Genomic DNA, 13,729 nt, shown 5'->3' with positions numbered 1-13,729 from the left:
GAACATCAAAAGTTTCAGACTGTTGTGGAAGGTGCTTTGTAAAAGAGAACTGGATGACTCAATTAAAATTGCAAAGCATAATGGCAATATAGAGTTGCATCTCAGGAGCTGAACTTGTCTTTTTTCTCTCTCATTTTTATCTACATGTATCATTACCATCTATACAGAGCTACAATTTTTTTGATTGATTTTTGATGCTTCTATTTTTTTCATTTCTTTATTCAAGGCACTTTACATTTCAGAGAGTGAATCAGGCACTTTAAACACCCAGACTGGCTGCACATATGTTTTTCTGAGCCTTATTTTCTGTCTCTAGATACAAAGTAAGTTGGTGTAACAGGTTTATTGGCAAGAAGGAAAACTCACCAAGCTTTAGCCTCACTTTTCTATTCTCTTGACAACAATTTAGCATTGCTCTGATTCTGCAGAGAGCTTGAAAGACATGGAAAATCCAAAGAAAGTTGTAGCTCTGTGCTACAGTTAAGAAACATGGATTTCTCCCTTGCAGAAACTTGTGCTGTGGACTCTTTTCCATCATGTGTCTGATGCAAAGATGTATGGACGTATGCCTGTCTTGTGACTTACTGTTGGAGGACAAGAGGAGGACTCAGATCCCCCACTGACACCTTTAGAGCTGGAAACCAGTGAACTCTTACTTTCTTTCAAAAACCCTGCTCGGCATGACTTGTTGAAAGTGCTTTGGTTATAAATTGAAACTGGGCTAATTTGGATTACCATTACTACAGCATCTACCTAGACAGCAGGTAGCACAGTCTCAGTTCTTCAAAGACTGAGCTTTTTCTATCACTCTAGTCATGTAAATTTAAATTTAAACCTGGTAAATGTAAACCTTCATGCCCTTCTCAAAAAGTCACTAATCAGATTCTCACAATAATTAGGTTACACAATTGTTGTGTCATAAAAACACAACAATAAATAAGTGGGAACATTGCCAGTACTTCAGAGACCACTGAAGATTCAGTGGTATGGCAATGAATAGCTTGTCAAACTGCAGCTAATGTCTTCTCATTAAAAGTAAATATCTATACCCTTACACCACAACAAATATACCATGAAATATTAATTTTATAGTATACCCAGATGCTTCCTTTAAAAGCAAAGAAATAATAAACCCAATGTTTTCTGGGCTAGGATCTAAAGGACCTAGTCCTAAAAGAGGTGATGGGAATTTTCAGCCCAAATCTGTGGACTGAAAACAGCATTGAAACAAATCGCAACCTGATTCCCTTGTTCAAAAGTGGCCTTCTCCGCTACACTGCTAAACCCTTTGTTTGCTACTACAAATCTAAAGAACTTCTTTTGTCACTGCCTCTAGCAGGAATGAGAGACATAGCCTTTCAACTGCTCTTTAGTGTTGCAGAAAATTACAAAGGAGGGCAAGTCATAGTCGCTTCAGAAATAACGAGAAATTGAGGTTATTTTTGGATTATATTGATGTGAGAATGCTTTGATATTTTTCTACCACTATAAGTTTAAACTTCTCTCAATTCCAGTTCTTGAGCATGAAAAGGATCACTCCTATTAACTATGTTAATACCAGCATGAAAACATCAGCTGGTAATTTATCCCCTTTCTCCAATACCTACACAGCAGTCCAGTAAATATGCTTTGATTATCTGGAACAAGAAAATGGGGCTGGAAAAAGGCATAACTCTTTGAAGAAGGAAAAGAAACCAAAAAGAATGGGGAAGAAGAAGAAGAAAAAAAGGGAAGAATCAGAAGAGACATGGAAAAAGAGAATCAGAAAATCACAGAGGACTGAAAAGTAAGCATAACTGAACTTGTAATTTGGCTCCAAGAATTCATTCATTCAATTTATTCCACCCAAGTGTAGGAAACTTGGACGGAAGGCCAGTATCCAAAAAACTATGTCCAGATTTCAGGAATGTTGGGCAAAATGGGGATCCACAGTTTTAGAACCACCTAAAAGAAAAAAAAAAATGCTTTTTTTCATTATTGTTGCTAATGTTAGCCTTCTATTTTGGTATATACAAATAATGAATATTTGATGTCCACTATTTAGAAAATACTCAGTATTTTTTACTAGCAGAAAACAAGACAAGATGGTACAAGTTCTAATAGTCAACTAGTAAGAAAATTACAAAACTGAAGAAAAAAATGAGAAGATTGAGGATCCTAAGAAAAGGAAGTTATTTTAAGAATTGTAATAATTAGAAAGCAGTCTGATATGTTCATGTATTCTTTTTTGCTATATTCAACACAAATCCAGCATAACTGATTACTTACCACATTCATACATTATCATTAACAACACTGGGGACCAAAGCGATGAATTATTCAAGTAAAAATTGCATAAATAGACTCTTGAAGACATTGTTTTTTCATATCTTTCTCTAAAAGTAGCAATTCTCTTATTCTTACTAGTATTTTAAATAAAAAATTCAGTAGGAAAAGGAAAAAAAATCTCAGAATAATTAGTGAAGTCAACTTAATGGAAGGAAAAAAAAAAAAAAAAAGAGCTTTACTGCTTACACAGGATTTTTCCAGTGTGCTTAACTAAATGCATTCCTAAAGATTTTAAAGCATTTTAGCTAATGTATATCTTTGCAACTTTACAGTACCAGCCCAGTGAAAGAGCCTCTAACTTAACTCTAGTAAGCACCTACTGCTTTCTTGTACCCCACTTCCAATGAAGTTGAGTTAAATATTCCCTCTAGAATAAATTAGAGCACAGAACATGACAAGCCTTCCACTAAAAGCCTTGGAAACTTTAACAGAAAGCCTGTTATATTTGTGGGCTGAATTGCTAACAAAGATGCTCTGTTCTTTTTTGTTTGCGGAGACTAAACATTCAGAGTAATATTAGGTTCTTTCCTAAAATCCAACAGTAAGTAGCTAGTCGTTATTACTCCTGTGGTACCACACTGATTATGATAAATACACAAAACCTATTTCAATGAATATGGAATTCTGTAGGAAACCCACAATTTCATTTAGTCTGAATCAACATTCTTTTCAAAACCATGTAATTTGTGTTTGAATCCGCAATAGGATCCTTTTGTGGGTACTTGCACAGCAGAAAGAGATCCTTTTGGCAAAAATAGTTCTACTGTTCAATATTTACACACAGCAGTATTGGTATAGTGTAATGTTAAACAGCTTGCTTTCTACCATCAAACAGTATAAAAGCTTATTCTTTAAATTAAAATCTGTCTGCAATTGTAGAAAGTAAAATATGTATGAACTGATTTTGCTCTAGTTTGCTTAATTATCTTTGCTTACAAATCAATACATAAAGTTTCATAATATGTTTTAAAAGTCAAATAAATATTTAACATTTGCCTTTGGCTTTCCTAGGGAAAATTGCCCAGCAACAGAATTGCTTATTTCTACTTTTAAGAGGAGACACAGTTACCTCATAAAATGAAACCTTACATACCCAGAGCAGCCAGCATCCACATTGCTGTAGCCTGGGATGGCACCAAGCTTGGTGGAGCTAATTTAAATCAGCTGCCTATCATTTTACTTCATCGTTATCAACAACTGTTACCATTTTCCACTTATGTACGGCAGTCAATCCTTGGCTTACCTAGAGAAGTGCATTTAGATTTGCCAACTCATGGAGCTGCTGATGTCCAGAACTATAGGATTATTACATAAATGGTGTATATTTTCCCTGCTAGGCAACATGAATGGCTGCTGATCAAACTCGCTTGGAGCACAGACTGCTTTGTGTTGTAGAGCTGGGACCCAGCCACTGTGTTTAATTAGTTAGTAGTCTTTGCTTTGAGGAACTACAGCAAGATATGCAAAATTAGCAGTAACACATGCATACACACCCAACCAGCTCCTTAGCCTACTCAAGTGGCAGAGCTGCTGATTTTTTAAATATAGAGAATACAGAAGGCAAAAAAAATGAAGGAAAGTACTGAGGCTGTCACAGTGTGGCTCAGGTAAAAATAAGCACCAAGCTCTCTCAGGCTTTCCCAGCCTACCTTGCAGAAAATAATGAAATTATGAATATATTTTCTAGGCATCTAAAAGGTAATACTCCTTGACGCTTGCCCTGTACTTCCTTTTCTTGACTACTGGTGAAATATATCCTTTACTATGTATTGGAAATCATACAAATTAAACCATATATCTTTATTTGACAGAAATCTACATCATGCTAGATAGGCCAGACAGCAATGACTTCTGTATTTAAACAAGCACCTAAATTATGACTAAGTGCGTGCTATGAAGTATGAATTCCAGGGTTCAAGCTGGGGAACACAGTTTTGCCACCTCATTCACAAGTAGCATAAAGTGTTCAAATCTAATTTCGGTTTGCCTTCAGTGGCATTCATGGCAACTGGTACTAAATCAGGATGTTTCTGTCCTCCTCTGACCTGTGTTATGTGTCTGATAAAACATCGCTGATGTATCCCGATCATGGAATTAAGAGCGCTTCTTCCACTTCTGCAGTTATTGACTGGACAGTTCAGCATTCAATAAGGTAAGGCATTGATGGAGGATAAAGTAAATTGCTCCTTTTGCCGCAACGTGAGTGAATGTACCCAATCTCACAACATCACAGAATTTAAAGAGGAATTAAGTCCTTGGTGTCGTTTCCTAGTCCCGGGTTTAGAAATGGCTTTTGCAGTAGCTCACAGCTACAACTTAGAAACTGGTTTTATTCTCACCTAGCAGAAAATCCTGTTTCTCCTCCTACGTATCACTGACATGATCGGTGGCTGAGGAAACACACAGAACAGCAATAAAACATGAGTCCTGCTGGGAAACCCCTGACACATTGTTTTTGAAGCTCTCAGATAGCACTGCAGTGAGCACAGTCACCGGAACGCAGCGTTCCTCCAGTGCTGGGAATGCAGATCCCTGTGCACTCGAGTGTGCCGTTATGGAGTCTGATTCCTAAGGCTGTGCAACAAATGGCATGCTTAAAGGGGAATGCAGTCTGAAGCTGTATCAATACACTCCCTCATCCCATTTTGCTGTTCCCGCAGCTATTTGCAATAGAATTAGGTTAGAACAAAATCCTGCTCTGAGTAGCTTCAATATTCTGGCTTCTTTATTACACAAAATCCAGATGAAATGGCTAGTAGTTTCAAAAATTCCAAGTGAAACCTGAACAAATGGTCATTTATTGTTACTGAGTACTGAACCATCCATCAGGCCATATTCAAACTTTGGAGTGTATGTTTTGAAACTTCTGTCCAACCCAAGTGGCCATCTTATGTTGTTTTGCACTACTCATGTTATTTGTGCTTGTTTTTCTATTTAACTCTTAATTGTCTGCTTCATTATGTTCCCTTTTGGGTCAAGAGTCATTTGAAATGACTGTGGCAACTGTTGACACATTTACACTACATTTACAAGCAAAAAAAACCAAAAAGTAATTACACAACCATTTCATGGAAGTCAATAAGGCCATTCTTGGCACAAAGTGTTACTTAGGACTAAAGATAGCAGTTGTCTGCTTTAAGTCACAGCCTCCTATTAAATACTGCACCAGAATACTAAATATTGTAAATGTTAAAGCCTTGAACTTATAACAAGTTCATTATGGGAGCATTAATACTTTTACAACTGTAACCCCACAACAATATACACAGTATATACAGTACTAAAGCTACAGTGCTGCAAATGTCAGTTGGCTCATAAATAATATATACCAATTTCATATATACATGAATTTGATTACTGAGACTTCTCAAGTTTCACTGACATGCTGATTATTAGGTGCAACAGCGTGCTGGCTGAAAATATGTCCCAGTCCATCGTGGTCAAGCAGAGTTATAAATGACGTACTTTGAAAGACGTGAGCCAGGGTTCAGGAGACAAATTCCAGTGAAAGCAGCTACAGTGGAGTCCGCGGGGCTCGCTGCCTTGGTGGGGTGGGATGCCCAGGGTGCAGGGGGTATTGGCCAGGTTTGCCCGTGCCCCGGGACGGGCAGTAGCACATGTATTGCAGTGTAATTCTGGGCCACAAGATGGCTCCAAGCACATACGTTCAAGCCTAATAAATTTTCAGGCTATATACTTGACACAATTTCATTAAATGCCAACTACTGAAATATGCTGATACATTAACGTTTAGAAGAACTGTTTAATTAGGCACAATCATGAGCCAATTGTAGGCACTTGTATAGTAACTAAACAGAAACGTTAACAATTTGCTTTTATAAATGTTTCTATATGATATCTAGGGCAATTAAGATGTGCATGGTTACATCGTGCTGATTGAGGTTTGTAATCCCTTTGAGCTCTGTCCTCTGAAGTTTCTTTTGTCCATCAGAGTACCAGTAGGTACTTAGGAAAGAAATCGTCAGCAGTATATATGGAATAGCAGACAAGTCCACTGATGATGGGAACTTCCCAGCTGCCATATCCATCTATGTAGACATGTACAGAATAAATAAAAAGGTCTCAGTCTTGAATCTGGTTTCCTTAACAAAATCCTCCATGACTTTGGAGTTACTCTAGTGCTAAATCTACAGCCAAGGGCTGTGCGCTGCATCTGGGTGTGCAGTATAGATCAAACTGTCCAGTAAGACCAGCAGCGCTACTTAGGTTTCTCTAATGACCGGGACACTTCTTCCCCTAGTCAATCCTTATGAAGTTGTTGGAGATTAGAACTAGAATAAAGTCTGTCTTTTCATTGACATATGCTAATTTCTGAATGCTTAGCAGCACCTGAAGACATTTGTCCTATACTAGGCAAAGATTGCCGCTAAGCCCTAGAAACAGGTTTAGTTGGTGCAAATTAAATTTTTACATCTCATACAAAATTAAATTACCAAAATTAGCAAACTAACCTGTAATAGGCTAATAACCTGTAATAGACAAAATCTCCTGAATTAAACTATTTAAACTATTTTGTGCTGGCAGTGTTCCACTACTCCAACAAGTCTAACCAATTCAGAAAGCTAAAATTCTTGACTCACATAAACTGGCAAAAGGCGGTTAAAGTTCAAGCTCTTTGCTGCCACTCCCCTAGAAGAGAGCTCTGCCTGTACTTCAGTCTTGATTGCTCCAGATGTCAATCAGCACAAAGCAGTTACATCAGGGTAACTTTGTGAGAATGCATAGGGAACCCGGATATGTGGTGTGCAGAAGAGGAAGAGAAAATGAGGGCTTTTACCATGGTGACCTAGATTTAATTAGTCAAGGAGACATGACGAAGAATAAGAGAAGCAGTAAAAGGTAAAAGAAAAAATTACTGACAGAAATAAAGACAGTGTAAGAAAAGAGCTAAAATAGCCTTTCATTTATGTCTTTGAAAGAATAAGTAGATTTTTTTAATAGATTGCAACTGCTGAAGAATAAAAAGCTACTCAACTGTCATGCCAGGCTTGATTTTACTGATTGTTTGGCCAGCTGTTTTTGCTTAATCATGTGGTTGTCTACAGACTTAGGCAATGGGAAACTGGAAATTTTGTTCATCCAGACAAGTCTTAGTGTATGATCTGAATGAATTTGAACCCACGTCAGTTTTATGTCACGTGAACAAACCTGAGTGTAAGCAACTCCAAAATGAAAGTTGGCTGCCAAGCTGTACCTGATTTTGCATCAGAACTATGAACAGTTGACAAAATTGTCAAGCTTTAGTCAACATCACTTGAATCATTCTTAAAACATACAAAATTATTTCACATATATGTGTTGGGGTGAGACCCTTGCCTGGTTTCAGGGCTTGTTCCAAACACCTTATATGGGTTTACAAAGAATCAATGCTCTGCCTTCTTTGTCCTACAAAAACACCTATATCACTTAGAGGTAGCACTAAACTTGAGCTATATAGTAAGTACTATCTAATACCTGTGTAAGATATTATTATATGCTGGAGGCTTAATTCTTACTTTCTGAAAGGAAAGGCTGTTCCTGAAAGTACACTCTTGGCTGACTTCAACACTAGCAGCGTCATCATGAGGAAATATAAACCAAGGTTTTCAGCTCTCAGATACTCCCCTTTATATATAAAGGTAATAATAACCAGTGATTTCATGGTTTCAACAGTGAGGCATTTACTCAGTAGAAAGCCTCAGTAAAGTTATAAAGGGTAAGAGAGATGGTGTTTGGCCCATAGACAGCATGATTATTTCAGATATTCTAGATAAACTTCTCTGTACGGTATCTTAAAATTCTAGGTTTGGCTTTCTTTTCTGGGGAACCTTTTAGATCTCAAGGAATAATAATTTCATTAGTAATAACAGTAATTACTGGTATTAACTGTAATTTGGTAATAACACAAAATAATGGCTATTTTTCACTGTTAAATAACATGGTTCTGAAGTATGTGTGTGGATCTGACCTACCTAATGTAGTACAAACCTGTCACACAATCTTTCTCTGGGCAGTCAGCTAAAGCATTCTGTAGATGTGCTCTGTAGCACAGAAATTAACAACAAAAAATATAGGCTAGTCATTTCTGGAATGAGGTCTAGTGATTAAGAAATGACTTATGCAGATTTAAGAGTTTCCCATGAGGTACTCATACATATACATAGACATTTTCTCAGAAATAAATTATGTGCTTATATGTGTTCCAAATTTCTTATTCTCTTAATTTGTCGTCATTTTGGTTTAGGTTCAATAACTGAAAATAGTGAATGGCAGACAGAAGAGGGCTATGGAACTACAACATTTTGGAAAAAGTTCAGGGAAGAAAAAGAAAAAGCTGTGGCTTTTGTTCACTGACTTATGTGAACCGGTCGCACCAGTTCAACTTAATGGAAGAGTTTCACATGGTTAATAATGTCACCACAGAATCAATGAGACTGACTTGGGCAGACGCCTAAATCTATACAAAGCCCTCTGGTTTTCATTAGGTGTTCAGGCACACAAAAGGGCCTGCCTGCACAGGATGAAGTCCTCAAGTTGCGCTTGTGTCCTCAGGCTGCCCGCTGCCTTCAGTCTCACTGCCTCAGCAGGACTATGACATCCCTCTTACTCACAGGGACAACACTTTTTGTACAGTAGTGGAGTAGCACAGGGACACTGATACTGTAATTGCCCATTTGCTACCTCATTCGGGTAAAAGAGCTGACTGCACACATATGCCACCTAAACCCATGTGTAAGGTATACTCAGCGTGCAGCTCAATCAACTTCCACTGCATTCTGCTAACCCAGAGTTAGGAAGTCTGAGAAAACTTTTACTTAAGAAACGGGCTAGTTTTACTATGCAGATGGGCCCCAATCTTGCAAGTGCTGACCCTTACATACGTGATCCTTACAATGAAAACTTGGACTTCTGAAAAGTGCCTAGATCCACGAAATTCTTCTTTCAAAGAAAAAAAAAAAGAAGAAGAAGAAGAAAGTGACACAATTTAAAATACAGGAGGTACTCCACTTTTACATGTTTCCAACCAACAGGTACACTTTGGGGATCTAAGTAGCTCTTCCATTTGAAATTTATTTTAATTTCTGACATAATTTAATTTATGTGATTTTGTAAAAAAAACACACCAAAGTATTTGTATTTATATTCATAGATTAGACACTAATACTAAGCATTGAAAGAACAAAAGAAGAAAAATGTACTTTGTCCAAAAAAGTTTGAAAGCAGAGTGAGCATAATCACTACTTTAAATGATTCAAGAATGAACAAATGTAAAGTCCTAATAGAAAACATCCTTTGTTTTCTATCAATGATAATAATGAGCTATTTTGTGAAATTTAGTTTTAAGTGGAATTTCTTGAGCAAGCACAATGATAGGAATTTTTCAGGATAATTTTGCTATGTTTCATTTTGGAGATATATGACAGATACTGAACCAGTAGAAAGATTCCTGTCAACTTCAATGGGGCTTAAATATGACTTACGATCTTCTACATTTTTGCAGTGATATGAACAACAGAGGTTGTTAAAAAGTATTAATCTGAATTGTGAAGTAACTGAACAATACTCTTTCTTTAATTTAATCCTGCTATCACTTCCCCTCCTGTAACCTATGAATTCTCCCAACTGATGATGCATTCCTTAGGATCAAAATGTTTTTCTTCAACTTTTGAAACACTACCAGTGAATTTTCACTGTGAATTTTCACCAGTGAAATTTTTCTTCACCTGGGCAACCTGGGAATGCTTGATTTATCAATTTTTATAGGTAATACTTGTCTCTGATACAAACCCGTAAAAAATACATAGATGGAGATGGCAGCATTGTCTAACAAGTGTTTTGGTCCAGACCTGTGATTTTACTTTGACTAACCAGTGCGTGTAGCCACATAAGACTAAAAAAGTTAGACTTTTAAGAATTCTTTATACAGAATTAAAGCTATCATCAGCCCGTAAAACTCCATGGACTTATGAGCTTCCACAACTACAAGACCTAAGAATGGGCCAGACAACATTATTTCTAGTGAGGTTTTTTTGTCCTTAGGATCCCAGAAGAGTTACAAGCTCTTAGGAAACAATCCGAAAAAACAGCTTCTGCAGTTTCAGTTGTTACTACCACTTAGGCTTTTGTCACGTCCCTTTTGCTGCAAGTTTGTTGTTTTCCACAGCTTTTTGATAGGATAGAGTTTATCTGCTTTGATGGAAAAATCAGGCTTTTTTAAACTCAGTTTACCACGAGCTGCAAGGTTTTGCCCCAAGGCAGGTAAGAAGCACACACACATCCTGCTGCATTGGCAAGGAGCTGTAACCTCCAGAAAAGCCGTATCAGCTATGCAGCTGTTTCTGCCTGTGAACATCTCCTTGTGGGCTGAAAGTAGGCTGCAGGTGGCTCAGCCTTCCTTCTAAGTATACAGCTAAGGAAAGAATTCAAGTAGCTTTCTCCTTTCTGCTCCCCAACTGGAGTCAGTACAAATAGAGACTAATCCTTGTGAGAGAAAAACCCTGAGAACCCTAGCTACCCACCTAAAAGGCTTGATAGCTACCTCCATCCGAGTGGGATCAGTTCTCTCTCCTCTGCAGTCACACCTAAGATGACCAGCATTGAGAGCACCTGCTGTGCCTGTTGTAGGAACGGGATGAATAGGAAAATGGGTTGTTCCCAGGGTCATTGTGGTTTGCTCTGCGAATCTGCTGCAGCAGAGTGACTCTGCACTGCTCCTACTGCAGGGTTGTAGCTTATGCCACAATGTACCCTGAAATCTGTTCCTTGCCAATTATCCCTATAACTCATATTTGGTTTAAAAGTCAAAGCAAGTTTTGTTCAGCAGCCAGCTGCAAGCTGGGTATAGTTTCAAAAAAATCAATCTGAAGTATTTATGCTTCATAAATCACCATCAGCTGATACATATTGGAGAATCAGAACACTGCAAGCAGATAGCTGCAGCAGAACAAATTTTGTTTAATTTCTAATTTATAACTAGTATTGTTTATTAGCTCTGCTGATAAGAGTTGTGTGATTCCAAGTGCTAGTACAAATCTGTGAGGAAAATCCCCTCTTCTGTAGCAGGATAGTAGTGAAGGTACTGTAGCAAAGTCAAAGGGGCTGAAGGATCCACAGGCTAAGGCAACACAGTTGAAGAGATACATGCAATTTCAGGACAAAAATGAAAAGGGAAAAAGATGTGCGGCTGGTAACTCTTTCCCCTTGCAACACTATATACATGGCGTCTACATGCTCAAGCAGAGCAAACACAGCTTACTCACTTCTGTCACCTGCCTCCTCCACAGTTTGTGTGGAACCAGTAACTGCAGTACAGACTGCCAGCACTATCTGATAGTCCCTGCAGCTTCTCATTTCATGACTGGCTTGATTCACACAAATTATGAGGTTATTTCTGTAAGGAAGGACTATTCATGAAACCAAAGATTTTTCTTTTGCACACCTAGCAACAATGTACATGCACACATCCAGTCATTGGGGGCACAAACTAGAGGAAGTACAAATATTTGACAATAGAAGACAAACCAATCGAGTGTCCTCAAAGGAAGGGGACGTCGTTTACCACCACCACCACTAGCTTGGTGATGGAGATTTCACAATTTAGCTTTGTCTCCTGAAACAGAATCACATTTAAAAAAATCCAGAATATAAATAGTTGACCAAGCTCTGTCTTGAAAACTAGTGAAATAAGGCATACGAGGGAGAAAGATCTCATTTAAGTAACACTAACATTTGAAGTGTTCTCTCCAATGCCAGTCACACACCTGTGTTTTCTGGGCTTCAGCCACACTCCTTGCAACAAATTTAGCACTGGTGTAGTTATCTGTAGATAAGGTTAGTATGGAAGCTTATGCCTCTGTTCTTCCACAAACATGGTCAATAAAAGCTTTACTATGTGTTAGTTGATTCAGAGTTCAAAGCTTCTATTTGATGCCTCGTGGATATATTAAGCAGATAGGTTTAATAAAGCCTCTCTGGCATTAATTCTCTAGCAATAATCATGTAGTAAAGTGAATTGGATCCCTACTGCAATACTGATGGTTATTTTGTAACTATGTGCAATATTAATAGCTATGAACGCTTTCCTGAAGGACATGCTTTCCAAGGCCACAAGAAAGCATATAATTAAATACATTTAAATGTCAATTATTTTGCTGCATTTTGTGGCCTAAGGCTGAACAATAAAGATGTTCAGGATTCAATCCCTCCATGCAGAGAGGAAGTTAAATGAACTCTGTGCAAAACTAGGCTAAAGCAATACAAGGATTAGGGCGGCTCAGAACTTGCCGTTGGGAGGAACGGAGGATGGATTGGAGGAATCACAGGAGTAAACCAAGGCCATGGTTGTTTTCCTGCCTTTCTCCCATCCCAGCAATTTGCAGTCCCACATAACTACCTCCTCTGCCCATTTGTTGAGCTGGGCTCGGCTCTGGGAACGAGCGGACGCTGAACTAAACGCACATTTAGGCTATAATATCACATACTGGGCAGAATCTGACAAAGCGAAGCAGGAGTGACGTGCTGGGTTATTTGCATTAACAATAAGATGTAGGGTTGAAAATGGCAGGAATGCCTAAATGGGTGGAAAGCCCGTTATATACATACTGCAGGAAGTATTCAAACGCTGTTAATGCTTTATGCAAAGATTAAGTAAACGTGCCAAGCTCAGTGTCAGCATGAGTGGTCTGGTATGTAATTGCCCGTTGCACAAACGACCAGCAGTTTAAGTCTTCGTGAACAGCCGCTGTATCTGTGCCTAGTGGTGCTACCCCCCCCGGTTTTGGGGGCTATTTTTTTTTTTTTTTCCCCCTCCATCTTTTCGGGAGCGCGGTGTGTCCTTACGAAACCAGAGCCGAACACAGAAACGCCAGCCCCGCTCCTCACCGGAGCCGGGCCGTACCCAGGAGGTCTGAAAATCCAGCACGTTGCGGGGCTGTGCCACGGGACGCAGCGCCAGCCCTTCGCGCTGACGGCCAGCGGGTTAATTCCTTCCCAGCTACGGACGGGGGAGCGTTGCCTTAAAGCAGACAGAAAAGACCCTCTCCGCGCCGCACCGAAGGGCTCCCGGGACCCCTCCTCAGCGTTAGGCGGGGGCAGAAGCCCAGGGGCCGCCTCAAAGGGCCGCCCCAGGCCGGCGGGACCCGGGCCCGGTGGCGCAGAGGGGTCCCGAGGGGCCGGGGTGGGACGGCGCGGCAGCGGCTCCGGCTCGGCAGCGCCGCGGGGGCGGGGAGGGGAAGGGAGGGAGGGAGGGAGGGGAAATCCCCAGGATCTCCCCCCGGAGAGGGACACGGCGTTAGTCAGCGGGACCCTCCCCCTGTGCCGTGTCAGCCCGGCGGTAGCACCCGCTCCTCGCTTCCCGCGCAGCCGACGGGACGCGGCGCCTCCGTGAGGGGCGGGGCGCGGG

At 39.7% G+C, this 13,729-nt stretch overlaps 1 protein-coding gene across 1 annotated transcript in view; it reads left to right on the top strand.

Annotated features, from left to right (window-relative positions):
• The window catches only part of PPAPDC1A (phosphatidic acid phosphatase type 2 domain containing 1A), a 188,542-nt gene that overhangs the window by 112,204 nt on the left and 62,609 nt on the right, over window positions 1–13,729 (top strand). Inside the window, exon 4 of the mRNA XM_010564971.1 lies at window positions 13,152–13,710. Coding sequence (XP_010563273.1) covers window positions 13,152–13,710 — 559 coding nt within the window. The remainder of the gene's footprint in view (window positions 1–13,151; window positions 13,711–13,729) is intronic.

Source organism: Haliaeetus leucocephalus, unplaced genomic scaffold, assembly GCF_000737465.1.
Source record: "Haliaeetus leucocephalus isolate CR32 unplaced genomic scaffold, Haliaeetus_leucocephalus-4.0 Scaffold184, whole genome shotgun sequence".
NCBI classification, from domain to species: domain Eukaryota; kingdom Metazoa; phylum Chordata; class Aves; order Accipitriformes; family Accipitridae; genus Haliaeetus; species Haliaeetus leucocephalus.
Note: the sequence above shows the minus strand (reverse complement) of the source record. Positions and strands in the feature narration are given on the sequence as shown.